General features: G+C 50.6%; 1 protein-coding gene across 3 annotated transcripts in view; it reads left to right on the top strand.

Moving 5' to 3' along the window:
* Nucleotides 1-24043, top strand: part of LOC133349186 (sodium-dependent lysophosphatidylcholine symporter 1-B-like) — a 109791-nt gene that overhangs the window by 14496 nt on the left and 71252 nt on the right. Inside the window, exon 1 of one of the 3 annotated variants that reach the window (XM_061562462.1) lies at nt 16157-16482. The exons of 1 other annotated variant lie outside the window; for it this stretch is intronic. In XM_061562462.1, coding sequence (XP_061418446.1) covers nt 16426-16482 — 57 coding nt within the window. In that variant the 5' untranslated portion in view covers nt 16157-16425. Of the gene's footprint in view, nt 1-16156; nt 16502-24043 lie in introns of those variants that run through there. One more of the 3 variants, XM_061562463.1, reaches the window with a different exon arrangement.

Raw genomic sequence — 24043 nt, 5'->3', positions numbered from 1 at the left:
TCACCGTCGCAATCTTCAACCTTTCGTGTGGCGTTGTGAAAAGCAACAGTTGTTGTTTCTTAATGATCGTCATAAATGAATGCAAATGTTGCTGATCCGGTCCAATGATGTGGCCGGGGTTCGTAGCGCAGCGCGCCCCTCGTCGCATTGCCGCTCTACATTTATATAACAACAACAACGACAACCGCCATTCCACACTAAGTGGCGGTGACGTCACCACGGCGCTTGTGCCAGGCTCTGTGCACGTTATATAACGCACCCACTCACGCACGTTTAGCCCGTGCGTGCGTCTTGTTTGAACGTGCGATGTTCCAGCAGCCGCGCACTATTATCACTCTGTCATCAAGAGGGGGCAATTAAATATACGCCTGGCGGGACTCATCGGTGATTCCACTCCACCCACCCATCTAGATGTGGACCTACACCAGCGCTGAGGAGGAGAGGGGGGTGGGGGAGCAGGGGGCTTAGCTCCTCGTGTGGATCTCTGTGTGTCTCTGAGTCTGTGGGTCTCTGAGTCTGTGGGTTTCTGTGGGTCTCTGTGGGTCTCTGAGTCTGTGGGTCTCTGAGTCAGTGGGTTTATGTGGGTCTCTGAGTCTGTGGGTCTCTGAGTCTGTGGGTCTCTGAGTCTGTGGGTCTCTGAGTCTGTGTCTGTGGGTCTCTGTGGGTCTCTGAGTCTGTGGGTCTCTGAGTCTGTGTGTCTGTGGGTCTCTGAGTCTGTGGGTCTCTGAGTCTGTGAGTCTGTGGGTCTCTGAGTCTGTGGGTCTCTGAGTCTGTGGGTCTGTGGGTCTCTGTGTCTGTGGGTCTCTGTGGGTCTCTGAGTCTGTGGGTCTGTGGGTCTCTGTGTCTGTGGGTCTCTGAGTCTGTGGGTCTCTGAGTCTGTGTGTCTGTGGGTCTCTGAGTCTGTGCTCTCTGAGTATGTGAGTCTGTGGGTCTCTGTGGGTCTCTGTGGGTCTCTGAGTCTGTGGGTCTCTGAGTCTGTGGGTCTCTGTGGGTCTCTGAGTCTGTGGGTCTCTGAGTCTGTGGGTCTCTGTGGGTCTCTGAGTCTGTGGGTCTCTGGGTCTGTGGGTCTCTGAGTCTGTGGGTCTCTGAGCGTGTCTCTGGGTCTCTCTGTTAGTCTCGGGGTCCATCTCCGAGTAAACTATATAAATGCATCATTGATTCCTTCCGGAATGCAGTCACGGGGTTCAGATGTTCATTCCCACCGCGGCGTTGATGCCCCCTTTTCGTGCCACCGCCCTGTGTCGATGCGATTCCGAGCGCGACGCGGGGCATCCCCGTGGAGAGACGGCAGCGTGGCGGTACCGCCTGGGATGTTGCCCAACGCCGAGTGACGCCGCTGGGGGGAAGGGAGAGCCCCCCCTCCCTCCCGTGTCTCCGTGTGGAGGTGCGGGCGGGCGTGCGGGGAGTCCCTGGCAGGGCGGGAGGCGTCTCCCCCCGTCCTGCCAGGGACTCCCCCCCGCCAGCCTCCCCGTCGTTCGTAATCGGCAGCAGCAGCAGCTCAGCGCGCTCGTCGGCAATAACGCGGTGTGTGTTCGCAAACAACAACACGTTTATACAAAATAGGCGACGTTTCGGGCAACGGCCCTTCTCCGTAGCACATGGGGTAAATGTTCATAAGTTGGCCTTGCGAATTGATGTTCCCGTCGTGCACCGTCGTCAGGGGGTTCGGTTGCCCTATTCCGAAAGTCGAGGACCGCGAGCCGATCCCGTCTGGGAGGTCCTTGACGAATTCACCAAACGGCGCCGCGCGGGCGAACAACCGGCACGGCGGCACGAGGCACCGCGCGCTACATTCGCCCTCGTCGCTCATCGCAACCGTTGCGCAGCATCCCACCGCTCGCTCTCAGAAAGCCCCTCCCCGCTCCACGGTTGGTGGTCTGCTGCTCACGGTGACGTCTTGGGAGAGGCGGACGTACCCCCACACTTTACCACCACCACCGGCACTGCTCGAACTGCAGCTCGAACGTGATGCCCTCACCCCCCACCCCCCCTGCTTGTGTCGGTGTGTCCGGCGCAGAGTTGCGGCTACGGCGCTCGTGACTGAATCATGTTGCGAGGCGGACCCACGTGAAGCTTTGACAGCTCGCGATGATTGAGAAATTTTATTTTCTTCAATCCAAGCTCACATCCAAGCTCGTCTGGGATGGGGGTAGTGGACACGAGCGCAGTCGTGTGTGGGGCCGCCATGACGTCACCGTGTCGAGATGTTAACTGCCTCGCCTGGTATACAGGAGGTCGTGGGTTCGATCCCAACCCTGTTGAATATTTGGAGCCTGCATCTCTCTCTCTCTCTCGCCCTGTGGTCACGTGGATTTTCACTCCGGGTCCTCCGGGTTTTCCCTCCGCATTTAGCGACATGCGTTTGGGGTATTTGGCTGCTGCTATACGGTGTCACGTGATGAGACACTTCGTTGAGCTGTCGTTTGTTGGCCAGGTCGCTTTGGGAAAAAAATTTCGACGCGGCTCAGTGGACCTCAATTTTGACTTTAAACTTTCGTGACGGCAGGAATTCATATTCCATGGTTCTTTCGGTGAAGTCGGTTCAGATAATCGTCACCGGCATTGCGTGAGCGAGAATCGAACCCGGGTCGTCCAAGTTTGTAGCGCAGCGCGCTAACCGCTACACTACCCGCTACACTACCCCTCCCCCCACACACACCTACACACACACCTATACACACACCTACACACACACCTACACACACACCTACACACACCACACACACACACCTACACACACCTACACATACACCTACACACACACACCCCTACACACACACACCTACACACATCTATACACACCTCTACACACACCACACACACCTACACACACACCACACACACCTACACACACACCACACCCACACACCTACACACACACATACACACACCACACACACTCTCTGATGTTGCCCGGAGCGACCATGAGCCTCAATGGGCTCTCAGTTTACTAAATGACGCCGGGATGATGTAGCGGCGCGGCGGAAGGTGGAGCGGTGGCACAGTCGTTGGCACACGCCGCTGTGAACCCCGAGTCACACGAGTTGGATTCCCTGGCAAGCGGCTCACGACTGACACCGCAAAAAATGATTCCACCTGATACGCCGCTTCGTTGAGCTATCATTTGTGTTCGCGATTCTGAAAAATATGGCTCAGTGAGTGTTACCTGGTAAAATAAAATGTTTTAATAATACCCCCGAGCTCTCCTACTCTGATGGTGCATTGTCTTTGAGTTGTGCGCCTTTTGGCGTCATCTGGTCCAACACCATGTGAGACTAGGCTCTAAGGAAAGCTGTCTCGGGTGTGGACCAATCAACTTCAAGGACAATGCACACATGATCAGAGTTATATTTTTTGTTTGCATTATGACTGCAGGTATTGTGGTCTATGCAAACATGACTCCTTGTAAAAAAGGTGTCAGTTTTGTTGCCAGATAGAAGGGTAAAAAAAACAATTATGTTTCAATAGTATTAATAATTATTATAATCTGCGACCGGGTGCATTGAGTTGCCGTGGTAGTAGCCCAGTGTCCGCTATGTTAGACGCGACAGCACCGCTTTGCAACACCTGCACTGAAGTTGAAGCTCATGCTGCGTGAGGCCATTGAGCAATCAGCTGTCTCGTGCTGGCGCGCCAGCCGCTGCGACGACCATGATGATGGTGGTGCACGCGTGCATTGCGCCTGCATTGTGTCCCAATGACAGAAGATAAGAGGGGTTACGCCTGTGGTTGAGCCAGTGGTTGAATTTCCACATTCACATGGCGGAGGCGAAGCTCTCATAATGACATCCACTGGCTGGAGCGGGGGTTACGGCAACTTTCAAATAACCACGAGAAGAAGAAACGTTGATTTTGGTTTCTGTCTTTGACCGAAATAGTTGGGAGAGCCGCAATCCACACGCACAGCTCCTTGTACACAACGCACGACAACAGCAGCGGGTATACAGCAGATGACGACAACAACAACAACAGACATTCTGACAAGTAAACAAATGATGGAATAAACTGCGTCCGTTTGTCTTCTTGGTTCTTTCGGTAAAGTCACGTAGAAGGGAAATAATAAAATAATAAAATAAAACATCATAAAATACAATTCTCATGACGTTTCGGCCACAACGCAAGCAGCCGTCCTCAGGTGAAGAACAGGTCTGTCGGAAAGACAGCGTCTGCTTGCGTTGTGGCCGAAACGTCGTGAGAATTTTATTTTACTATGTTTAATTTGTATTTTATTATTTCCCTTCTACGTAACTTTACCGAAAGAACCAAGAAGATGAATCCCTGCAGTCACGAAAGCTTTAAATCAAAAATTTGCGTCTCTTTGGTTAATTTCCCCCACTTAGTTATTCGTGAACAACGCAGTTTGACTGTTGTACATTTTGTCGTCACCAAGACATTCCACAGTGACCCTGCCACATTTAATCAATTACCTTCACGTAAACAATAACGTTTAGGATTTAAGTTTTACAAATAAAAAATCGACTGCCCGCAAAGGGAGCAACCACAGAGTCGCGATAGGGGAAATCAAAAGATCGCGCGGAGATTTGTGCCCCGCTCGGTGTGTTCACACGGTGGCTTGCGCTGATGTGTAGTCCCAGGCCATCGTCACTGTCACACTCGCAGGCGAGGAGCCTTCCTCCTCCATCCTCCTACTATTCCTCATCCTCATCCATCCTCCTCCTCCCACTCCCCCATCCTCCTCCTACTCCCTCCTCCTCCCTCCTCCTTCTCCCTCCTCCTCCCTCCTCCTCCTCCATCCTCCACCATCCTCCACCATCCATCCTCCTCCTATTCCTCATCCTCATCCATCCTCCTCCTCCCACTCCCCCATCCTCCTCCTACTCCCTCCTCCTCCCTCCTCCTTCTCCCTCATCCCTCCTCCTCCATCCTCCTCCTCCTCCATCCTCCTCCCTCCTCCTATTCCTCATCCTCATCCATCCTCCTACTCCCCCATCCTCCATCCTCCCCCTCCATCCTCCTCCTCCTACTCCTCCATGAACCCTCCCGCTCTGCACGCGGTGCCTTGGGGGAGCTGCGCTGGGGGGCATCGTCCGTGTCGCGTTCGGGGTGTTGGGGGGGGGGGCTCTATGGGGAGGGGGGTGCGCATCTCCTTGCCGTCGCACGCCCGCTGCTGTAGATGCAGAGCCACAGCTGCAAGTTCACGTGTTCGAGCCAGGTAGCGGCGTCAGCAGGAGCAGTCGCTGAGTCGTGCGTCGTCGTCATCATCGTCGTCATCATCGTCATCATCGTCGTCATCATCATCTTCGTCGTCGTCATCGTCATCATCGTCGTCGTCATCATCATCGTCGTCGTCATCATCATCATCGTCGTCGTCAGCGTCATCGTCGTCATCATCGTCATCATCATCGTCGTCATCATCATCATCGTCGTCGTCATCGTCATCATCATCGTCATCATCATCATCGTCATCGTCGTCGTCAGCGTCATCGTCGTCATCATCGTCATCATCATCGTCGTCATCATCATCATCGTCGTCGTCAGCGTCATCGTCGTCATCATCGTCATCATCATCGTCATCATCATCATCGTCATCATCATCGTCATCATCATCGTCGTCGTCATCATCGTCATCATCATCGTCGTCGTCATCATCATCGTCGCCGCTGTGACGTCACTTTCTTCGTATCTGCGCTCCGTGCGGCCACAGCCGCCTCCGCTCGCCCCGCGCCACCGATTGCGCAATGGCCCCGCCCCCCTGCGACTGCGGCGTCCCCAGTTCCCACGGCGCAGTCCCCTCGCCCCCCCCCCTTCCCCGCTGCTCGCGACGCCCATTGCGACAGCTCCCCGCGATGTCCCAACGAGAGGGTGGGGGCGGGGGGCACCCCCCCCACTCATCCCCCGCGCTTGCGTCACCGCCCCCCCCCTTAGCCCCCAACCCCTTAGCCCCCCCACCCCTTAGCCCCCCCCCCCTTAGCCCCCCCACCCCCTTATCCCCCCCCCTTAGCCCCCCCCCCCATCCCCCCGTCCCGGCCACGGTGCCCTCCACTGCTGCGTGGTGACAGAGACAAAGATCCCCCGTATAGCCTCGACAAACTGTTGGGGCAAGTGCCATTAGCGAGTGGCACCTCACGAAGGCCAAGCGCGACGGCGCGGCCGCCTTTGTCTCCCCAGTGGCGATGTTGACACGCCACACCAGGGACTCACTTGAGGCTGAGTCGACCTAGGGGGGAGGGGGGAGGTCCAGGACCAATTCTGATCATCGTCGCTGCTGTTGGTGGCCGTGGCCTGGGGGTTCGACTCTCGACTCGGCGCCTTCTGTGTGCAGTGGGTCCCTTCTCGCCCCTGTCGTGCGGAGAGTGGGAGTGAGGGTGGGTGAGTGAGGGTGGGTGAGTGTGGGTGGGTGAGTGTGGGTGGGTGAGTGAGGGTGGGTGAGTGAGTGTGGGTGAGTGAGTGAGGGTGGGTGAATGAGTGTGGGTGAGTGAGTGAGGGTGGGTGAGTGAGTGTGGGTGAGTGAGTGAGGGTGGGTGAGTCTGTGAGTGAGGGTGGGTGAGTGAGGGTGAGTGAGAGTGAGTGTGCGAGTGTTTGAGGATGAGTGTGTGACGGAGGGTGAGTGAGGGTGAGTGTGAGGGTGATTGAGTGAGGGTGAGTGTGTAAGGGTGACTGAGTCAGTGAGTGTGTGAGTGAGTGAGTGTGAGAATGAGTGTGTAAGGGTGAGTGAGTGTGAGTGTGTGAGTGAGTGTGAGAATGAGTGTGTAAGGGTGAGTGAGTGAGTGAGGGTGACTGAATGAGTGAGCGTGTGAATGAGTGAGTGTGAGTGTGTGAGTGACTGTGAGAATGAGTGTGTGGAGATTGTATGTTCTCCCCCTGGGTTTTCTCCGGGCTCTCCGCTTCCTCCCACAGCTGACACGCACACAGCGAACCTGGCATTGGCCGCAGATCACGATGGATGTCCTGTTTTACTCGGCACAATCACACGGGTGGGTGACTATGTGCGTCGAACTTCTTTCGCGCCGTACACAGCCAACCGTGCTCATCGCAGGTGCCGGTGGATTAGAACGGGAAGCTTCAGCGGCGCGTGCGGAGTCGTCCTGCGGACGGCCAGGTGACTCGAACGTCGCCTCAACGTTACGAGCCCCTCGCAGTGCGGCTCGTGACGACGGAACGAACCCAGCGTGAAGAAACCAATAATTATAATAGGCTTCGGATAAACCCTTGAAACGCGCGCGGACCACAATTAGAGTTAATGTCCATGATTATGGGAGACGTCCACGTGGAAGCTGAGAAGAGAAGTCGAGTGGTGGCAGGGAGAATGAAGGTGGCAGGGCTAGCAGCGGTGGTGGTCTTGGGACATGGGAGGAAAGTGAAACTTAATTCTAGATTTGAAGCTTTCGTGACTGCAAGGATTCATATTCTTAGGTTTTTTCGGTAAAGTCACGTAGATAAAAAAGTAAAATAAAAAATAAAATAAAAAACGTCGTGATTTTTATTTTATTTTTATTTTACTTTTATTAAAAAAAATGTATCTACGTGACTTTACCGAAAAAAACCTAAGAAGATAAAGTGAAACTTATCATATTTTTTTACTGGCGAATGAGGTACCAATGGTGTAAATGCTTACCCCGAGCTCTCATACTCGGATGGTGCGTTGTCCTTGAGTTGTACGCATTTTGGCGTCATCTGGTCCAACACCATGTGAGACTAGGCTCTAAAGAAAGCTGTCTCGGGTGTGGACCAATCGATTTCAAGGACAGTGCATCCATTATCAGAGTTATATTTTTTGTTTGCATTTCGACTGCAGGTATTGCGGTCTATGCAAACATGACTCCTTGTAAAAAAAGTGTCAGTTTTGTTGCCAGATAGAAGGGTAAAAAACCAATTATCAAAGTGAAACTTCTAGGCGCCCGGCAGGCGTGCAGGACACATGGATGAGCGGGGACCCCGGGTCACCTCTCATCGTCAGGGTTCACCGCGAGTGACACCCACAAGCGCCCTGCACGCCCCCCTCTGTCGACGTGTCGAGCCGCGTCGAGCAATCGAGGGCCAGAGGTCGCAACCGGGTACCCGATACCCGTACCCTACCCGATACCTGGCTACCCGTACCCGGCCGGGTACGGGTAGCCGTTTGCGACCCTGGTGCGGCCGGGTACGGGTACGGGTAGACCGTGAGTCACTGGTGAGTAACTGTTTGTCACTCATTTCCCAACGTCTTGTCTCTTCTCACAATATAAAAAAACATTGTAAATGTTGTGGTTTCATGCTTCAACACCGGTGGGCTAAAGCAGTGAACTATTTTGTCTTTTGTCAACGTGACACTTTTTTTACTGATTGGCCGTGTCGGGTGGTGGAGGGTTACGACACATTTATAAATAGCGCGATCTAAACCCAAAAACGTTGATTATGAATAAGACAGGGAAACTTTCAGGTCGGCCCCACCTGATCATCTTGCCCTTTTCAAGGAACAACAACGCTGAATAGGGCGTCGGCGCCACACACACAAGTCGCGTGCGCCGCACAATACACGCTGGAGTTCGACCGAGTACGCGCGGACAGAAATAGCATTCAGAAGCTCGAGAACGTGATGAATGTATAGAAACAACGGCGTGAATAGCGAGGTACGGGTACAGTTTCCACAAAAGATAGAATACACAGCAGCGCTGAACTCCCTGGGCAAGAGGACGAGTGCAGGAGGCGAGGGGAGGAGGAGGAGACGTCGCTGAATCTGTCGTGACAAACCACGGGGCGGGTCACATGTACAGCACCTGGCCTCTGCGACCCATTCCAACCCCGGGGTTTGTGATCGACGCGTAAGAAGTGGATCTTTTTTAGATTTAAAGCTTTTGTGACTGCAGGGATTCATCTTCTTGGTTCTTTCGGTAAAGTCACGTAGAAGGGAAATAATAAAAAGAAAACATAATAAAATAATTCTCACGACGTTTCGGCCACAACGCAAGGCGCTCTTCCCCCTCCAACCCAGCAGCGGAGATCAGTGTAGTGGAGATGCTGGGTTTGGATAACGCGGGACCTGAGATCACTTCACGTGGTCTGAGGGCAATACGGTTGGCACCTCTGGTTGACTACGGTACGGTGCTAAAGAAGTTCAACTTACAACAACCTCTGATCCGTGAATTCCACGTCCTACCTTCCATCGCCTCGCGCCCTTCATCGTGGATAAGTTTGAACGTTGCGGCAGCGGCGGTTGGACTAGGCGCGATCCAGAAACGCCGCGTAAACTAGGGCACGCGCAAGGCGTGTTTGTGATCTGTGGCGTGCGCGGATCGCTCTTCTGCTGGCTCACGGGAATTCACGACTGGCGGCGGCGCGAAGTGCGCGCGGTTTGTAAACGCAGCTTCCACACGAGCCGCGCGTCTCGCGCCGCCGTCAATCTCGGGGCTAAGGACGCGCCGCTGGCAGAGATACGAGCGCAAACAGCCCCACACGTCAACTCGCAGACGTTAATTTGGTCAAGTGTTTGAGCTCAATTTATATTCGTTTAATATTCATGAAGGTTAAATTGTTGCGAGTACATTTTGGATTGTAAGAGAACTGTCCACGAGCCGTATCACAATTCTGTCTCGACCTCGTCGTAACAATATTTAACTTCTAAGTGCCCTCTTTGCTGGTAAGCAGCGGGGAGGGCCTTTAGCTGTCTCACCGCATTTTGGTTTGAAGGCAGTGGCATTTGCCGTGCAATCTGCTCACAAATGTGGTTAATACATGCGAGGTGAAATAGTGTAGAGACGAACATGGCCCTCTGATTAAGCCATGTGGGCGTTCTTAACTATTGAATTATTACTCAGGTCACGAGGCCATCACAGCCAACACCGTTGATGCCACCACATCTTCTTGTGCGGCTGTTGCAGGTCGAAACCCGATCTACACGGTCTCTTCTTGCAGTCTCCTCCCGTTTGGCTTGCACTCTCTGGCCACCTTTGTTTCCCTAGTGGCGATGTTTACACACCGCAACAAGTACTCATTTGAGGCTGAGTCGCCACACACCCACACACGGATTGTGAGACGCAGCCTCAACTTTTACTTGAAAATACTTCGGAGGGGAAAAAATTTGCGTCTGTTGCAGAGGGTATGGCACGACACTGCCACATTCAGTCCTCGACGTGCGCGTCACTTACCCTATTATCCCGTGCAATTTCTGGCATGCTGCTCGTGTAGCGGTATTCCAGGACCAAGAGATCGTTTGCTCCTCCTCGGACCAGGACAGTAACTTGTTTAATACCCCGCAGGAGACCTTCTCTCAATCCACCGGTGAATGAGGGCCTTAGCCATGCCACGTGGGTCCGCAGAGGTTACGTGGACCACGCTTCACCGCGGTGTGAGTTGAAGGCGGGGAGCACAGAAGCGCAGCGCAACAAAAGTATTTTGCTGAATTGGCCTCGGCGTGCCACGATGCAGCCACAGCCTGGCTGCCTCCGACGCCAACCTGGCGGCATGCGTGGCGGTCACCCCGTCGCCAGCCCCCGCCCCGCTTAGCTGCTGAGACCTGATGAGGTCAAGCGCATTTCTAGATTTCGAGTGGATTTGTCAAAGGCCCTCACAGCATTGGGGAGGGGTGGTAGTGGTGGTCGGGGGTTGAATGTCCCATGGATAGACTTGTCCCCGCCATAGTAATGTGGAAATCTCACCACTGGCGGAGGATGAGAACCAATGCATCAAATGCTCCTTTGAGCTGGAACTCACTCTGGGGAACTCACTCTGGGGTTTGTGTCGTCTTGTATAGCGAAGGGTTGCCACCTGCTTTGTATTCGGGAGATGGTAATTGATCTGTATGTTATCACCGATAGCAGACCGAGTGCTCACTGAGAAACGTGTGGCGGGTTTGGTTCACAGTTGAAAAAGAAAAACGCACCGTGTTTAAACGCAGCACTCTTAAAGTGTGCACGTGATGGGTGCAAAATCAGCAGTGGCAGCAGCATTGTCATTGCCAACGATGCTGCCATGCTCCTTGTGTATGTGCACGTGTGTGCCTCCGTCCCCCCGTTTGCTGCAACGTTTTAGTGCATGCTGAAACGGTGGCTCTTTCAAGGACCGCTTCGTGGCGTTATTCACATTGCATTGCGGCTTTTGAAATATTGAGGGTTTTTTTTTTACCGAATTCGAAAAGAATGGCTTCGCTTGTTTTGTTCGGTTGCCCACCCCTGGTTTAGTGCAACAACTTCCAGAACAACCACAACAACCGCCACCACCAACAACAACAAAAACAAGAGCTAAGTGTTTAATAGAAAGCGGAAATAATAAAGGTTCGGGGATGACAGGCGTTGTCTCCACCCATCCATCCATCCCCCGCCCGCCCGCCTGCCCGCTCTGGGCCTTGTGGGCAATCGTGGCACGCGGGAGGGCAGCGGCGCACGAGGCGATGCCCTCGTCACGTCTGAAGTTTATGTCGTTTATTGTGAAAATTCGGTCACGGTTCCTATGACCACTGTTTCATTGCTTTTATGGCTTTATTTTGGTGATTTTTGAAAAGTTTTTTGGTTTGGCCATGTTTTGTTTGTTGTAGTACAGAGTTAGACTGATGGCCTTAATCTAAGTTGTCTTGTGGTTGTTGTTGTTGTTTGACTTGCATCCCACTGGGATTTTTGCACGGCGTTGGTGTACGGTGATTTTTCTGCAATATTTTGCTGTCTTTTCTTGGATTTTCTTTTTGCACTTAATCACATATTCACTTTAAGATGTTTTCTTATTCATGTTTTTTTTTTGTTGCGGTTGCACCCGATTCAAGAGCCGAATGGCTCACAGGGCTATACCTAATAAATGAACTTAAAACTCGACGTAACGCGGAGACGCATCGTGACGACGACGACGACGACAACAACAAGACGACTTGAGTGCAGGCCGGAAGCTCTCGGCGCTGTGCAAAACCACCAGTTCAGAAGAACTGCATTGTGGTCATTTTATACCGTGCAGATGTGGACAGCCCACAGCCAACGGTTGAGGCAGACACCGCTGTACACTGGGTTTGTTCTTATTGGGACTCATCAGTGCGTTCCAGTCATCGTTGCCTGCTGCCGTACGCCTCATGCATGTAGAAGATTAGTGCCTGTACACCATGGGAGGTCCCCATTAGCACTTGCCTAAAGACAGAATCCAGTCACGAGAAATAGACCAGCGACCGTCAGAAAAAGCAACGCTCACACAATGCAGTTCTGCCGAACTGGTGGTTTCGCACAACGCGCATTGAGGCTGAGAGATGTTTATTCTTAGGTTTTTTCGGTAAAGTCACGTAGGTAAAACATTAAAATTAATAAAAGTAAAATAAAATAAAAATCACGACGTTTCGGAGGCAACACAAGCTTCCGTCTTCAGGTGGAACCGTCACAGCACGATAGCTGTATCAAGTAATTTCCACCTGAAGACGGAAGCTTGTGTTGCCTCCAAAACGTCGTGATTTTTATTTTATTTTTATTTTACTTTTATTAATTTTAATTTTTTACCTACGTGACTTTACCGAAAAAACCTAAGAATATGAATCCTTGCAGTCACGAAAGCTTCAAATCTAGAACTGAGAGATGCTGTTCTTGAATCGAAAGTCGCCATCCACAGGCCACAAGGTGCGTACACACGCGCGTGTGTTGTTCTCGTAGCTCGTACGCAGCCCAATTACTACGAGGCAGAGGTCCCACGTGTTGCCCGCGTAGGACTGTTGGGGCAAGCGCTGTCCGTAGTAGCGAGGAGCGGCACCTACGAAGGCCGGGTAACTTGGGTGGATAACAATCACCGCTCGGCTCGCACACCTCGAGTCGACATAGCGAAGGGTGGGCCCAGGACCGGTTCAGATTCTTCGTCAACCGATTTTGGACCTCTCGCTGCCCCTCCACGTGGGGCAGCGACACGCGTAGGGGCCACGGGGCGAGGGTAGCCCGCCCCGGGCCCCCAGGGCCCCCCCCACCCCCCATGGGGTCGCCTCGTGGTTGTTTGCAACCCTCCTAATTGCATTCCTTTAAAATCATTTCCTTCCTTCTGAAACAACAGCGACCATTATCGTCGTCGTCGTTATTATTATTAGTGCACACGAGTGCCGGACGGTTATTGTTAATGATAACAAGATTTCTATTTCCATCGAGTAAATAAACTTCGCTAGGTAATTGTGAGGTTCTTCTTACAGTGCGGTGATGTTGTGGGTACGGCCCGCAGTGGCGACGGAGCAAGAAGCTCCCGGGGTTGATTCCCGACTCGGACGCCTCTCTGTGTAGAGTTGGGATGTTCTCCCCCTGTTCTGCAGTGAGAGTGAGTGTGGAGTTGCGATGTTCTCCCCCTGTTCTGCAGTGAGAGTGAGTGTGGAGTTGGGATGTCCCCCCCTGTTCTGCAGTGAGAGTGAGTGTGGAGTTGGGATCTTCTCCCCCTGTTCTGCAGTGAGAGTGAGTGTGGAGTTGGGATCTTCTCCCCCTGTTCTGCAGTGAGAGTGAGTGTGGAGTTGCGATGTTCTCCCCCTGTTCTGCAGTGAGAGTGAGTGTGGAGTTGGGATGTCCCCCCTGTTCTGCAGTGAGAGTGAGTGTGGAGTTGCGATGTTCTCCCCCTGTTCTGCATTGAGAGTGAGTGTGGAGTTGCGATGTTCTCCCCTTGTTCTGCAGTGAGAGTGAGTGTGGAGTTGGGATGTTCTCCCCTGTTCTGCAGTGAGAGTGAGTGTGGAGTTGGGATGTTCTCCCCCTGTTCTGCAGTGAGAGTGAGTGTGGAGTTGGGATGTTCTCCCCTGTTCTGCAGTGAGAGTGAGTGTGGAGTTGCGATGTTCTCCCCTTGTTCTGCAGTGAGAGTGAGTGCGGAGTTGGGATGTTCTCCCCTTGTTCTGCAGTGAGAGTGAGTGTGGAGTTGGGATGTTCTCCCCTGTTCTGCAGTGAGAGTGAGTGCGGAGTTGCGATGTTCTCCCCCTGTTCTGCAGTGAGAGTGAGTGTGGAGTTGCGATGTTCTCCCCTTGTTCTGCAGTGAGAGTGAGTGTGGAGTTGGGATGTTCTCCCCTGTTCTGCAGTGAGAGTGAGTGCGGAGTTGCGATGTTCTCCCCCTGTTCTGCAGTGAGAGTGAGTGTGGAGTTGCGATGTTCTCCCCTTGTTCTGCAGTGAGAGTGAGTGCGGAGTTGGGATGTTCTCCCTCTGTTCTGCACTGAGAGTGAGTGCGGAGTTTGTATGTTCTCCCCCTGTCCTCCATGGGTTTCCTCCGGGTTCCATGGCTTCATCCCATAACGACGACACCCAACATAGTATACAGTAGCGCCATTGGCCAAAATATCCCAATGCTGGCAAACACAATCGCATACCTGTCAACCCCTTATCAGTGCCCTATTACAGACCAAATGAGACCTTATTGGTCACCCCGTGCCCTTATACATCTCAACGCGATCGAGCGAGTGGAGCCACACTCACTGCGCTGGCTGGCGAGCACGCTGCTGATGCTTATGCCAACACGTGTTCACGCGCGCGCCCTGTGTTCACGCGCGCGCCCTGTGTTCACGCGCGCGCCCTGTGTTCACGCGCGCGCCCTGTGTTCACGCGCGCGCCCTGTGTTCACGCGCGCGCCCTGTGTTCACGCGCGCGCCCTGTGTTCACGCGCTGTGTGTTCACGCGCGCGCCCTGTGTTCACGCGCTGTGTGTTCACGCGCGCGCCCTGTGTTCACGCGCGCTCGTTATGCCGGGCACTGAGCCTCTCTCTCATCAGTCGACTCAGCCTGAAATAAGTACTGTAGCTGGTTGCAGCGTACACATGAGCACTGGGGAAACAAAGACGGCCGGGCGTGTTGTGAGCCCCCCCGCCCCCGTCATCGTCAGAGGCGTTGCTGGCTCAGAGCAGCTGGCACGTCAGCCGCGCGTGCTGCATTGGGCAGTGTTCGTGTGCGAGAATAATGGTCGTGATTGTGATCCCGTGTGTGTGTGTTGTGTGTGGTGTGTGTTGTGTATGTGTGGTGTGTGTGGTGTGTGTGTGTTGTTGTGTGTTGTGTGTGTGTGTTGTGTGTGGTGTGTGTGGTGTGTGTGTGTTGTTGTGTGTGTGTGTTGTGTGTGGTGTGTTGTGTGTGTGTTGTTGCGTGTTGTGTGTGGTGTGTGTAGTGTGTGTGTTGTGTATGTATGTGGTGTGTGTGTGTTGTGATGACGGAGACTTGTGTTGCCTCCGAAACGTTGTGATTTTATTTTTTATTATTTTATTTTTATTAATTTTTATTTCATTTTTTACCTACGTATCTTTACCGAAAGAACTAAGAGTATGAATCCTTGCAGTCACGAAAGCTTCAAATCTAGAATGTGATATGTGTGTTGTGTGTGTATTGTTGTGTGTATTGTTGTGTGTGTGTGTTGTTATGTGTGATATGTGTGTTGTGTTGTTGTGTGTGTGTTGTGTGGGGAGCGGTGGTGTAGTGGTTAGCGCGCTGCGCTATGTACCCGGCGACCCGGGTTCGATTCCCGCTCACGGCCAACACCAGTGACAGCGATTATCTGAACCGGTCCAGGGCCTCCCTTAGGTCGACTCAGCCTGAAATTATGCTGTGTCCAAAATCGCGTGACGTCATTTATGAACGGCCCCAAAGGCGTCCGGGCAGTGCCGCCGCTTGATCGTCCCCCCCCCTTACGTGCTCCGTGTCCTGCCTTGCTAGGTGCTCGCAAACAAACAGCGCGGACGGGGGGGGGGCGCCCGAGTCCCCGCTCCGACACCACGGGGGGGTCGGAGCGAGGAGCGTGGCTCGTGAACGCGCGCGTTGTGCGGAGCGAGGGAGTGAATGAAGAATGAATGAATAATGAACGCTTTCACGCCAGCGGCCCGCATGCTCGAGCCCCCTGCGAGAGGCAGCGGCGGCAGTAATTGGACCAGTGTTGTGTGTGTGGTGTGTGTGTGGTGTTGTGTGTGTGGTGTTGTGTTTGTGGTGTTGTATGTGTGTTGTTGTGTTTTGTGTGGTGTATTGTGTAGTCTGTAGTGTGTGTGTAGTGTATAGTGTAGTGTGTAGTAGTGTGTAGTGTAGTGTATAGTGTAGTGTATAGTGTAGTGTGTATTGTAGTGTGTATTATAGTGTAGTGTATAGTGTAGTGTGTATAGTGTAGTGTGTAGTGTAGTGTATATAGTGTAGTGTATAGTGTAGTGTGTATTGTAGTGTATAGTGTAATGTGTATTGTAGTGTATAGTGTAGTGTGTGTAGTGTAGTGTGTATTATAGTGTAGTGTAGTGTGTGTAGTAGTGTATAGTGTAGTGTATAGTGTAGTGTATAGTGTACTGTGTGCGCGTGTTCCCTTGTGTGTCCTCTCCGCCCGGCCACCCCGACACGGCGAGGAAGGTGGAGGGGCGTGCAGGAGCCGCGTGACTAGCAACACACCCCAATCAGTCAACACGTGGACACGGCGCGTTAGGCGGGTTGGTGGTGGAGGCACGCGACCTGGAGCGGCGTGATAGAGGAGGGAGTTGTTGGGGTTGTTGAAGTTGTTGGGGTTGTTGAAGTTGTTGGGGTTGTTGGAGTTGTTGGGGTGGCCGCTGAGCAGCAGTCCCATGGCGGGCGTCTGGAGCCTCGCGCAGAGCCGCCGCCGCCTTCGCCTCCACGGAGAGGTGACAGCCAGCCCTGACGGTGATGGTGGTGGTGGTGTGTGTGTTGGTGTGTGTGATGGTGGTGTGTGTGTTGGTGTGTGTGATGGTGGTGTGTGTGTTGGTGTGTGTGATGGTGGTGGTTGTGTTGGTGGTGGGTGTGTTGGTGGTGGTTGTGGTGTGTGTGTTGGTGTGTGATGGTGGTGGTTGTGTTGGTGGTGTGTGTGTTGGTGTGTGTGATGGTGGTGTGTGTTGGTGGTGGTTGTGTTGGTGGTGGTTGTGGTGGTGGTGGGGGTGTTGGTGGTGTTGGTGGGGGTGTTGGTGGTGTTGGTGTGTGTGATGGTGGTGGTTGCAGTGGTGGTTGTGTTGGTGGTGTTGGTGGTGGTTGTGGTGGTGGTGTGTGTGATGGTGGTGTTGGTGTTGGGGCCTTGGGGGTGTTGGTGGTGGGTGTGATGGTTGTGGTGGTGTGTGTTGGTGGGTGTGATGGTGGTGGTTGTGGTGGTGGTGTGTGTGATGGTGGTGGTTGTGTTGGTGGAGTTGGTGGGTGTGATGGTGTTGGTGTGTGTGATGGTGGTGGTGGGGGTGTTGGTGGGTGTGATGGTGGTGGTTGTGTTGGTGGTGTTGGTGTGTGTGATGGTGGTGTTGGTGGGGGTGTTGGTGGTGGGTGTGATGGTGGTGGTGGTGGGGGTGTTGGTGGTGGGGTGTGATGGTTGTGTTAGTGTTGGTGTGTGTTGGTGGGTGTGATGGTTGTGGTGGTGGTTGTGTTGGTGTGTGTGATGGTGGTGGTGGGTGTTATGGTGGTGGTGGGGGTGTTGGTGGTTGTGTTGTTGGTGTTGGTTGGTGTGATGGTTGTGTTGTTGGTGGTGTTGGTGGGTATGATGGTGGTGTTGGGGCCTTGGGGGTGTTGGTAGTGGTGGTGATGGTTGTGTTGATGGTGTTGGGGGTGTTGGTGGTTGTATTAGTGGTATTGGGGGTGGTGGTGGGGGTGTTGGTGTTGGTGGTTGTGTTGGGGGTGGTGTTGGTGGTTGTGTTGGGGTGGTGGTGGTGTTGGTGGTATTGAGGGGTGGTGGTGGTGTTGGTGGTGTTGGTGTTGGTGGTTGTGTTGGTGGTGGTGTTGGTGGTGTTGTTGTTGGTGGTGGTGTTGGTGGTGTTGGTGTTGGTGAGGAGGGATCAGCGGTCAGGGCGCTCACCCCCCAACCACGAACCCGGCCACCACCGCCAGCGGCTGACTGTCTTAACCGGTCCTGGACCTCGCCTAGGTGGACTCGACCTCAAATGTGTACCCGGCTGTTGCCAACAACAGCCCCGGGGAAGACAAAGACGGCCGGGCGTGGTGCCGGCCACCCCCCTCCTCGTGCGCTCTTCCGACCTGAACAGCACTTGCCCTAAAAGCCCGTTAGAGGCTGTCTGGGGGACCTTTGTCTCTGTGCTTGGTGATGTCCGTGGCTGTGCGAGACAACTTGGCACGCATCACGACAGTCAATGGGCACAGCAGCAGCAGACGGTGTTGTTGTTGCTGTAGAGCAGGGGTCCTCAAACTACGGCCCGCGGGCCACATGCGGCCCGCCGAGGACATTTATCCGGCCCGCCGGGTGTTTTTGCCGCCGCTGCCTGTCTGTCACTTTTTTTCTGCATGAGAAGGACGGTCATTGGTGGAAGAGGGAGAGGGGGCGGAGTTTCCCCCAATCAGACTGCATTGATGGGCAGTGCAGTCTGTATGTCTCTGTGTGGGCAAAGTTATTACTGGTATATTGTTTTTGTAGCGCTGTATATATATTGGTATTTTACTAATATCAATTTTGTAGGATATTCAAAGAACAGTGGACTTATGATTACTTTTTCATGCAGTACAAGGAAAGAGCTGTGTGTCTGATATGCCAGAATATAGTGTCTGTGTTCAAAGAATACAATTTACGTCAACACTATAAAACTCAACATAAAGATAAATATGCTTGTTTGGTCGGAGAAGTGAGAAAAGATAAAATATTAAAACTGAAAAATACATTAACAACTCAGCGAAATAGTTTTGTGAAGCAGAAGCAGCTAAATATTTCATCACTGCGAGCAAGTTTTCAAGTTTCCAAGCTAATAGCATGCACTGGCAGACCATTCGTGGAGGGAGAATTTGTTAAAGAATGCCTTCTTTCTGTTGCCAAAGAGATGTGTCCAGAGAAGGCCGATTTATTTAGTACAGTGAGTCTTTTAGGACCTACAATTACACGGAGGATTGAAGAAATGGGAGACAATTTGCATCAGCATTTGCAAAACTCCACAAAAAAACTTTCCTATTTTTCCTTGGCACTCGACGAAAGCAATGATGTTCGTGATTCTGCACAACTTCAAATTTTTATTCGTGCGACGAATGACTATTTCGAAGTCACAGAAGAGCTTGCTGCACTGCAAAGCATCAAAGGAACAACTAAAGGAGAGGATATCTTTCGATTTAAAGCTTTCGTGACTGCAGGGATTCATCTTCTTGGTTCTTTCGGTAAAGTCACATAGAAGGGAAATCGACGTTTCGGCCACAACGCAAGCAGCCGTCCTCAGGTGAAAACCAGGTCTGTTGGGGAGACAGCGTCTGAATGAAACAGCACACGAGCTTGGAGCATATATAAGCTGGGTTGGAAGCGGGGGAAAGAGCGCCTTGACAAAATAATTTCAATATCAAGAGGAATTTAGCATATTTATGGGAAATGCAGGAATGTGATTAGTACTACATATGCCCGTGCTGCATATGTAGTACTAATAACATTCCTGTCACCATGAGCAGCAGTCATGCACACTTGCATCACTTGTTACGACTAGCAGAGACAAATATGGAACCGGACATTGACCATCTCATTAGCCAAAAGCAGGCCCATAGTTCCCATTGAAATACTGGCAAGTTTGTTGATTTAACTTTACTTGTTCTTCATTTTAAATATTGTATTTATTCCCGTTTTGTTTCTTCACTTCAAAATAAGATATATGCAGTGTGCATAGGAATTTGTTCATAGTTTTTTTTAAACTATAGTCCGGCCCTCCAACGGTCTGAGGGATAGTGAACTGGCCCCCTGTTTAAAAAGTTTGAGGACCCCTGCTGTAGAGTGTAGATCTGTGTGGATCTGTGTAGAGGAGTGTAGATCTGTGTAGAGTGTAGATCTGTGTGGATCTGTGTAGAGTGTAGATCTGTGTAGAGTGTAGATCTGTGTGGATCTGTGTAGAGTGTAGATCTGTGTAGAGTGTAGATCTGTGTAGAGTGTAGATCTGTGTGGATCTGTGTAGAGTGTAGATCTGTGTAGAGTGTAGATCTGTGTAGAGTGTAGATCTGTGTAGAGTGTAGATCTGTGTGGATCTGTGTAGAGTGTAGATCTGTGTAGAGTGTAGATCTGTGTAGAGTGTAGATCTGTGTAGAGTGTAGATCTGTGTAGAGTGTAGATCTGTGTAGAGTGTAGATCTGTGTGGATCTGTGTAGAGTGTAGATCTGTGTAGAGTGTAGATCTGTGTAGATCTGTGTAGAGTGTAGATCTGTGTAGAGTGTAGATCTGTGTAGAGTGTAGATCTGTGTAGAGTGTAGATCTGTGTAGATCTGTGTAGAGTGTAGATCTGTGTAGAGTGTAGATCTGTGTAGAGTGTAGATCTGTGTAGAGTGTAGATCTGTGTAGAGTGTAGATCTGTGTAGAGTGTAGATCTGTGTAGAGTGTAGATCTGTGTAGAGTGTAGATCTGTGTAGAGTGTAGATCTGTGTAGAGTGTAGATCTGTGTAGAGTGTAGATCTGTGTGGATCTGTGTAGAGTGTAGATCTGTGTAGAGTGTAGATCTGTGTAGAGTGTAGATCTGTGTAGAGTGTAGATCTGTGTAGAGTGTAGATCTGTGTAGAGTGTAGATCTGTGTAGAGTGTAGATCTGTGTAGAGTGTAGATCTGTGTAGAGTGTAGATCTGTGTAGATCTGTGTAGAGTGTAGATCTGTGTAGAGTGTGGATCTGTGTAGAGTGTAGATCTGTGTAGATCTGTGTAGAGTGTAGATCTGTGTAGATCTGTGTAGAGTGTAGATCTGTGTAGAGTGTAGATCTGTGTAGAGTGTAGATCTGTGTAGAGTGTCGAGGAGTGTAGATCTGTGTAGAGTGTAGATCTGTGTAGAGTGTAGATCTGTGTAGAGTGTAGATCTGTGTAGAGTGTCGAGGAGTGTAGATCTGTGTAGAGTGTAGATCTGTGTAGAGTGTAGATCTGTGTAGATCTGTGTAGAGTGTAGATCTGTGTAGAGTGTAGATCTGTGTAGAGTGTAGATCTGTGTAGAGTGTAGATCTGTGTAGAGTGTAGATCTGTGTAGATCTGTGTAGAGTGTAGATCTGTGTAGAGTGTAGATCTGTGTAGAGTGTAGATCTGTGTAGAGTGTAGATCTGTGTAGATCTGTGTAGAGTGTAGATCGAGTGTAGACTGTGTAGAGTGTAGATCTGTGTAGAGTGTAGATCTTGTAGAGTGTAGATCTGTGTAGAGTGTAGATCTGTGTAGAGTGTAGATCTGTGTAGAGTGTAGATCTGTGTAGAGTGTCGAGGAGTGTAGATCTGTGTAGATTAGAGTGTAGATCTGTGTAGAGTAGTGTAGATCTGTGTAGAGGGTAGATCTGTGTAGAGGTCGAGGAGTGGAGATCTGTGTAGAGTGTAGATCTGTGTAGAGTGTAGATCTGTGTAGAGTGTAGATCTGTGTAGAGTGTCGAGGAGTGTAGATCTGTGTAGAGGTAGATCTGTGTAGAGTGTAGATCTGTGTAGAGTGTAGATCTGTGTAGAGTGTCGAGGAGTGTAGATCTGTGTAGAGTGTAGCTTCTGTGTAGAGTGTAGATCTGTGTAGAGTGTAGATCTGTGTAGAGTGTAGATCTGTGTAGAGTGTAGATCTGTGTAGAGTGTAGATCTGTGTAGAGTTTCGAGGAGTGTGTTAGATCTGTGTAGAGTGTAGATCTGTGTAGAGTGTAGATCTGTGTAGAGTGTCGAGGAGTGTAGATCTGTGTAGAGTGTAGATCTGTGTAGAGTGTCGAGGAGTGTAGATCTGTGTAGAGTGTAGATCTGTGTAGAGTGTAGATCTGTGTAGAGTGTAGATCTGTGTAGAGTGTCGAGGAGTGTAGATCTGTGTAGAGTGTAGATCTGTGTAGAGTGTAGATCTGTGTAGAGTGTAGATCTGTGTAGATCTGTGTAGAGTGTAGATCTGTGTAGAGTGTAGATCTGTGTAGATCTGTGTAGAGTGTAGATCTGTGTAGAGTGTAGATCTGTGTAGAGTGTAGATCTGTGTAGATCTGTGTAGAGTGTAGATCTGTGTAGAGTGTAGATCTGTGTAGATCTGTGTAGAGTGTAGATCTGTGTAGAGTGTAGATCTGTGTAGAGTGTAGATCTGTGTAGATCTGTGTAGAGTGTAGATCTGTGTAGAGTGTAGATCTGTGTAGAGTGTAGATCTGTGTAGAGTGTAGATCTGTGTAGATGTAGATCTTGTAGATCGTGTAGAGTGTAGGATCTGTGTAGAGTGTAGATCGTGTAGAGTTAGATCTGTGTAGAGTGTAGATCTGTGTAGAGTGTAGATCTGTGTGGATCTGTGTAGAGTGTAGATCTGTGTAGAGTGTAGATCTGTGTAGAGTGTAGATCTGTGTAGAGTTAGATCTGTGTAGAGTGTAGATCTGTGTAGAGTGTAGATCTGTGTAGAGTGTAGATCTGGTAGAGTGTAGGAGTGTAGATCTGTGTAGAGTGTAGATCTGTGTAGAGTGTAGATCTGTGTAGAGTGTAGATCTGTGTAGGATCTGTGTAGGAGTGTAGATCTGTGTAGAGTGTAGATCTGTGTAGAGTGTAGATCTGTGTAGAAGTGTAGATCTGTGTAGAGTGTAGATCTGGAGAGTGTAGATCTGTGTAGAGTGTAGATCTGTGTAGAGTGTAGATCTGTGTAGAGTGTAGATCTGTGTAGATCTGTGTAGAGTGTAGATCTGTGTAGAGTGTAGATCTGTGTAGAGTGTAGATCTGTTAGAGTGTAGATCTGTGTAGAGTGTAGATCTGTGTAGAGTGTAGATCTGTGTAGAGTGTAGATCTGTGTGGATCTGTGTAGAGTGTAGATCTGTGTAGAGTGTAGATCTGTGTAGAGTGTAGATCTGTGTAGAGTGTAGATCTGTGTAGAGTGTAGATCTGTGTAGATCTGTGTAGAGTGTAGATCTGTGTAGAGTGTAGATCTGTGTAGAGTGTAGATCTGTGTAGAGTGTATCTGTGTAGAGTGTAGATCTGTGTGGATCTGTGTAGAGTGTAGATCTGTGTAGAGTGTAGATCTGTGTAGAGTGTAGATCTGTGTAGAGTGTAGATCTGTGTAGAGTGTAGATCTGTGTAGAGTGTAGATCTGTGTAGAGTGTAGATCTGTGTAGAGTGTAGATCTGTGTAGAGTGTAGATCTGTGTAGATCTGTGTAGAGTGTAGATCTGTGTAGAGTGTAGATCTGTGTAGAGTGTAGATCTGTGTAGATCTGTGAGAGTGTAGATCTGTGTAGATCTGTGTAGAGTGTAGATCTGTGTAGAGTGTAGATCTGTGTAGAGTGTAGATCTGTGTAGAGTGTCGAGGAGTGTAGATCTGTGTAGAGTGTAGATCTGTGTAGAGTGTAGATCTGTGTAGAGTGTAGATCTGTGTAGAGTGTCGAGGAGTGTAGATCTGTGTAGAGTGTAGATCTGTGTAGGGTAGATCTGTGTAGATCTGTGTAGAGTGTAGATCTGTGTAGAGTGTAGATCTGTGTAGAGTGTAGATCTGTGTAGAGTGTAGATCTGTGTAGAGTGTAGATCTGTGTAGATCTGTGTAGAGTGTAGATCTGTGTAGAGTGTAGATCTGTGTAGAGTGTAGATCTGTGTAGATCTGTGTAGAGTGTAGATCTGTGTAGAGTGTAGATCTGTGTAGAGTGTAGATCTGTGTAGAGTGTCGAGGAGTGTAGATCTGTGTAGAGTGTAGATCTGTGTAGAGTGTAGATCTGTGTAGAGTGTAGATCTGTGTAGAGGTCGAGGAGTGTCGAGTGTAAGATCTGTGAGAGTGTAGGATCTGTGTAGAGTGTAGATCTTTGTAGAAGTTCGAGGATCTGGTAGATCTGTGTAGATCGTGTAGATCTGTGTAGAGTGTAGATCTGTGTAGAGTTGTATGATCTGTGTTTAGGAGTGTCGAGGATCTGTAGATCTGTGTAGAGTGTAGATCTGTGTAGAGTGTAGATCTGGTAGATGTGTAGATCTGTTAGATCTGTGTTAGAGTAGTAGATCTGCTGTAGAGTGTAGATCTGTGTTAGAGTGTTAGATCTGTTGTAGATGTGTAGTCGTGTAGGATCTGTGTAGAGTGTAGATCTGTGTTAGAGTGTAAGATCTGGTGTAGATGTGTAGATCTGTGTAGATCTGTGTAGAGTTGTAGATCGTGTTGTAGAGTGTAGATCTCGTGTATAGTGTAGATCTGTGTAGATCTGTCGTAGGAGTGTAGATCTGTGTAGAGTGTTAGATCTGTGTAGACGTGTAGATCTGTAGAGTGTAGATGTGTAGATCTGTGTAGGAGTTGTCGATCTGTGTAGAGTGTAGATTCTGTTGTAGAGGGTATGATCTGTGTAGAGTGTAGATCTGT

The sequence above is a fragment of the Lethenteron reissneri genome, chromosome 29 (assembly GCF_015708825.2).
Source record: "Lethenteron reissneri isolate LAM-NWPU_2019-01 chromosome 29, ASM1570882v1, whole genome shotgun sequence".
NCBI classification, from domain to species: domain Eukaryota; kingdom Metazoa; phylum Chordata; class Hyperoartia; order Petromyzontiformes; family Petromyzontidae; genus Lethenteron; species Lethenteron reissneri.
Note: the sequence above shows the minus strand (reverse complement) of the source record. Positions and strands in the feature narration are given on the sequence as shown.